The sequence below is a fragment of the Coregonus lavaretus genome (assembly GCF_964263955.1).
Source record: "Coregonus lavaretus genome assembly, contig: HAP1_SCAFFOLD_9385, whole genome shotgun sequence".
Classification (NCBI taxonomy): domain Eukaryota; kingdom Metazoa; phylum Chordata; class Actinopteri; order Salmoniformes; family Salmonidae; genus Coregonus; species Coregonus lavaretus.
This window is the reverse complement of record NW_028162807.1, coordinates 4,875-10,835: the sequence shown is the minus strand read 5'-3', so window position 1 is coordinate 10,835 and position 5,961 is coordinate 4,875. Positions and strand designations below refer to the sequence as shown.

The window sequence follows — 5,961 nt, the reverse complement described above, 5'->3', positions numbered from 1 at the left end:
TTTTGTCCATAATTAAAGGGAGGAAAATGGCTACTTGCCGCATAAAGGAACTGCCACCTGTAATTCAACAATTTGCTCATTATTCACAGGCTTTTGGGAGGATAATGTGGAGAAGGAGGCACGAGAGAGAGAGAGAGAGACACAGAATCCCAGACAGACGTGTGTTTGTGTTGGGCCCGTCTCGCCTCACAATCCCACTGATGGGTGGGTGTGCAACAGGGCTCAATCCCCATCCCGCACATTCCCTCATTAGGAATTCTGAGACGCATTCAGGAGCTTGTCACTGGAAGAGAATACCTCCTTCACTCAAGGGTAGGGCGGGAAGGGTGAAGAGAGGGAGAGAGTAAGAGAGGGTGAGAGAGGGTTGGAGAGATAGAGGGTGGCCTGGATATAGAAAGATAAGTAACAGAGTAGACCCTGTTAAAAAAATGTCATGGTCCTTTCAACATGGTGGCCATTGAATTGATGAGTATTCTCACGGACCAGACAGTTGAATTATATTTCTATAATGAGTGATTTGTACTGTTCAAAAACAGTTGCAAGACACAAATATATGGTAAATCCACTCTACAGATCATCAAACACCTTCCTCTGTTCAAAGACTGCATGAGTACTTCAGAATTCCAATCCATGCTTACACAAACATTTCAAGAATCTGTGTGTGTGTGTATGTATAAATTGTCTAACATTGCCATATTAAATAATCAATTTCTAGTTATGAGGTGTGATTGAATGAATTAATCTACACATTCAACAATGCAAATACAAAGAGAGAAAAAAATAGTCAGAATTTGCGAAAAGAACAGAATCAAAACCGATAGAAAATGCTGATTAGAGATGTGACTCACGTAGACACTCGTTGGCCTCGCGGGCGCTGGCCCTTTGCCATGGCCGGTCGTAGTGGAAGGGCTTGCAGCGGTCGCACTCAGGCCCCTCCGTGTTGTGCTTGCAGTCGCACACCAGCTTGCCCTCCTTGTCCTTGAGGCAGCGTGAGGCGTGCCCGTTGCACTTACACCTCCCGCCCACCTGGAAGTCCCCCACCGCGTAGAAGTACGCTGGCAGAGATGTGGACGGTACCATTGGGTCCTCGTCCATCCGGCCTCCCCCGCCTATCCCCCCTCCTCCTGCCCCTAGCTCACGGGGCAGCTGGGGCCGGCTGAAAACTATGCGGATGTCGGTGACTGTCACCCAGTCCTGGAGCACAGGGCTGTTGTCAAAGTCCTTCCCGGAGGGCCGCCCGTCCAGAGTGCTGAAGGCAATGAGCCCCCCGGAGAGGGGGTAGAGGTCGGTGTGGCCATCGGTGCACAGGGCCTCCTGCTCGTTCTGCTTAGTGATGGCCGCCTTGTTGGGCCGGTTGTACATGCGCCGGCACTGGGACGAGTAGTACTGGTAAGGCGTCCAGCTCTTGCCGTAGTCCATGCTCTTGTAGATGGCCAGTGACTCAGGGCGGGGCGAGCAGAACTGAAGGCTGACGTAGGTGATCTCAAACTTCTTGCCAAGCGACAGGGTGAGGGTGACGTTGTGCGGCGAGGTGTGCAGGTTCTCCGATTGCCAGCAGGTGAGGTTGTGGGCCGAGTTGAGGTCAGTGAGGTAGGAGGGCGGATGGGCACGCCGCGGGTCCACTGCGTCGCAGATCTGGCAGGTGCGCACTGAGGGCCGTTCATCACCGCGCTCCACCACACTACAAGAGCGTGACGGCGTCGGCCGGCCGCACACGCTTGACACGGCCACCTCCTTGCCAAAGGCGGCATTGATGAACTCGGGGATACAGCGGCGGGCAGCGCCCGCGTCGTCGTAGCACGGGTCTGGGGGCGTCTGCTGCCCAGCGAAGGGATTGGCAGCGCCGTTAGGGGAGGCGGGAGAGGCGGAGCATGCCAGGAGGCACAGCCCCAGCAGGCACCTCCAGGCTTCCCTCATCCTGCGGAGTGTGTGTGTGCGAGGGAGTGTGTGTGTGTGAGAGGGGGAGTGGAAGGAGACCCTTCCTTTAGGGTGACTGTGACCACCGCAGCCTGTCCTGTGAAACAGAGAAACAACAGAGAGAAAAGAGAGGGAGAGATAAGTGCCAGGGCTTGCCATAAAAGGATTCAAAGCAACAAACAACATTTTTGACATCTGCTTATTGATAAAAATATTCACCATTCAGTAATGTAGATATTCTCATGCTATTGGACACGTTAAATCGTCCACATCCAGTCATCTTATTATTGTCAATTCAACCCTACTATATCCGTAAGCTTGCTCATATGAGCTAAATATAATGTTTGTGACAATTCAAAACACAACAGAGCCTTATAATGAGTAATGGAGTGTTTTCATTCACTAAAAGCCTGTAAAAGAGAGAGTTGGCGAGATCGGCGGGGGGGGGGGGGGGGGGTAAGAGAGAGAAAGAGAGTGACCATATAAAGAGAGATGTTAGATGTTAGGGGCTGGGGCTGGAGCGACCGAGTCCTGAATTTCAATGGCGCCACTCTTTCAGCACCTCCATTCAGGTCGTGCGAGGCATTCTGGTCATGCTTTGGTAGTGCGCGCGGCAGAAGTCACCCCATAATCCCCCGTTCAAAATATGCAGGCAGAGCAGTCAGCCGCACGTGACCTTAGCCAACCCCCAATTCAACGGTAAAAGAACACTGACCTAAAGGGGAACTAAAGGCGAATAACTAGCTGTACACAGTGCTGAACACAACATAGTATTTATTTCCCCACTAGGCAATCGCAACGCTATATGCCATTTGAACATAAAACATTGAACATATACCGAGGTACTGTAGCTATATGTGGGCTACGATGGCGACAACGTGTTCTTTACAGACGCAGATTCCTGGAAGGCTCCATTGGCAGAGCTGGCTGTAACAAAGCCATTGGTTTGGGCTGAAAGGTCTCTATAAATCTCAGAGTGTCAGTGTACCTGGATGAGATCATTCAAATGGGCTCCACACCAGACAGGGGCCTCACGTTTCCAAAGAGGGAAAGAGGGAGAGAAGGAGTGAGAGAGAGAGAGGGAATGAGAGAAAGATGTAGGGCAGAGTGAGAAAGGGAGGGAGAAAAGAGATGTATACAGCCCGAGGCTTTTCCTCCCTAATCCTTCCTTACTTGCCGGGGTGTCAAGCCTGGAAGGACCCCATTTGAGACAGACAGCCGAGAGGTTGAGAAGGCGCCCCGATCGTCTTTGCAAGGAATTTATTAAGCTACAATGAAACCGTTGCCCCCCCCCCCCCCCCCCCCCACACTCCTCTTATTCGGCATCCCTCCCCTCCTTGCCTAAACAAAAGCCTGCATCTGCCTTGCACTTCAGTCGAGGAGGAAGGCAGACGGAGTGAGTTAAAATGAGTCGAAAAACAAAAGTTCTGTTCTTTTTTAGGGGTTCCAAAGCTAGCAACTCTCAGAACACTGGAGAAAGAGCCCAGTCGTCCGGTAAATAGGGGCGCTCTTTCCTGCTCAACTGCTTAAGCCTCTACCATTTGGCCTCTCCTCTGGCTGGAGGTGTGTGTGTGTGTGTGTGTGTGTGTGTGTGTGTGTGTGTGTGTGTGTGTGTGTGTGTGTGTAAGAACGGAAAGAGGATCATCGAAATGTAAAGATTATTACCAGGCGAGGTAGAAAACCATTTCAATTTCTGTTCCAACTGCTTTATCTACTTATTTTAACTTGGCTGCAAAACATGCATTCTTGTGCATTTCTGGGAGAGTGGTTTACATATATTTCCCTAACAATGTTGTATGGAAATGAAGTAAACTATGATTTGACTTTCTCGTGAACAGTCTTTGGACCTAGAAAGACGACACATAAATAAATAAACCAACTATTTTGCTTCCCAAACATTAAACAGTCCTTAAGGCCAAATTGAAGTACAGAATGGAATGCTCTCACAGCCATCCAAGCACCTAAAAACCTGTTGACCTCACATAAAATAAAATGTAATGAGAAATGGAGAGTAGGAATGGAACGAGGCTGGTTCATAAATGATTTGGCAGGGAGGGCCGGGCAGAAGACTATGATCAATGGGACACGGCTGAGGGGAAAGGCTAAAGTGGGTGTGCAGGCGGGAGTACATCATTGGAGGCACTCCATCATCAAAGCCTGGCAGCCAGACCAGGCAGCCAGGGCAGGCCCACAGGAGGAGACCGCTGATGGAATTAGCAACTCATTAGCATCGCGGTCCAGCTTCCGTCAGCACCACGCCCGTCAGAGAGAGGGAGAGGTGAGAGATGGAGGGACAGAGAGAGAGAGAGGGGGGCTGCAGTGACCATTACAGAGACGGACAGTGAGAGAGAGGGAGCTTGGTCGGAAAGGCAGAGAGGTACAAAGTGGGGTGCAAAGTGTCTGAGAGTGATAGAGCAAAACAATAACTGAAAGAGGCAGAGAGAAGGAGAAAAGGAGGGAGGGGAGAGAGAGAAAGATGTTAAGAGAAAGAGTGACATTGATAAAGCAGAGACATCTAAAGAGTGAGGACAGAGATGGAGAGAAGGAAAGCGAGGAGAGGGGGAAGTGACAAAGATGGAAAGAGGGAGTAGAGGGAGGGAGATAAAAAGGGAGGGAGAGACAGGGGGAGACAGATTAAGGTGGAGGACGACATCATTGGTCTGTGGCGGCCTGTGGATGACTAAATATGGTGTGGTCCACACACAGCTCTGCTCGGCCTGCCGGGAGATTCTTCCTGGGGTCTGGTGCTGTCAAGCACGTCTGGCAGATGAGACGGGTAGGTTAAACAGAGGAGGAACAGTGCCATTGCCGCTCTAATTCCACCTCAACAGTTCCCCTGAAAAGCACACTCACTAGCTAGCAACTCTGTGTTAGCTTTTCAAAACATAAGCTAACAGTAAAAGCATACGCTACAGCTAACAACTCAAGCTAACCGCCACATAGCCACTCTAGTCTAGCTCTGAACAAGAAGCCGTCCTTGGTATGGAAATGTCACTGACTGATATTGTTCAACTTGCCTGTTCTCTGTAGAACTTGTGTGTGCCAATTCCACACACTTCTCAGCCAAGACGTCAGCTGAGAGACATAGCATAGCAAGCTGACCTCCGAAACACTCGGAAAGTTTGAGCTTCAGCAAGAAATTATCTGCTGCTCTCAGCATTGACAGAGTTTTTCACAAGCCACAAGTTCTTCTCGACGGAGGCAGACACTGTATCTCATTAAATGTGGTTGAAGTAGCAACAGCTGTGTGAATGTCTGTGAGGAGTAGGGAATACCACACAGAAATGCTTTGCTAGTTGGCTATAACTACAGCTAACTACTAAGGAGAGGCTACTTCTTACAAGTGGAGTGATCCACATGTCATGTGCTAGGCCTACAGGTTCAATTGAAATCTATCACCTAAACACACAAACCTACTCAAAAAGACAGCAGTTCTACCCACTTGGCTAAAGTGCCTTGTCATTCAGTCATTCAGCAAGGACTGAAATGGCCAGTGCTTGCAATCTAACATTGCACGTGACAAGATGCTTTACTGGTTCTGAGTCCCGAGAGGTTAACCAATTTATTTCCCCAGGTTGATATATGGCTTTATGTGCATGGAATACGTGACAAATTATCAGCCGCTTGCGTTACAAAATTTGGATACAAGGTTCTGCAATGTCACAAGGAATATCAGGGTGTTTATGTGATTGGAACTGATCCAATAGGTTTTGCCTAAGAGCTTCAATCAACAATAGGAGAGGGTGGGGAGGGTGGGGGAGGGGGGGGGGGGGGGGGGTGAGATAGAGAGAGAAAGAGAAAGAGAAAGAGAAAGAGAAATAGAAAGAGAGAGATAGAAGAGAGAGGAATAGGGTGGTCCTGCCTGCGAAATTCCGGGGAGCGTTTTTTCAGCTTTCCCCTGTCACCAGGAGATCATCCCATGTTGAGTTGTGTCTCTTTCAAGCACGGCTCCTCTGTCAGAGTTCACGGATTAGGAAAACAGGAGGTGCTGAGAGGCTTTATTTGGCTTGGGCGTGGGGGACCGGTGGGAGGGAGAACCAGAGG

The 5,961-nt window shown here is 49.7% G+C and overlaps 1 protein-coding gene across 1 annotated transcript; it reads right to left on the bottom strand.

Annotated features, from left to right (window-relative positions):
• Positions 1-831: 831 nt before the first annotated feature.
• On the bottom strand, positions 832-1,917 carry LOC311118825 (netrin-3-like; the record flags this gene model as incomplete). Its single annotated transcript, XM_084193605.1, has 1 exon — positions 832-1,917. The coding sequence occupies one exon, from the start codon at positions 1,915-1,917 to the stop codon at positions 832-834; it is 1,086 nt and encodes a 361-aa protein (XP_084049731.1).
• Positions 1,918-5,961: the final 4,044 nt, after the last annotated feature.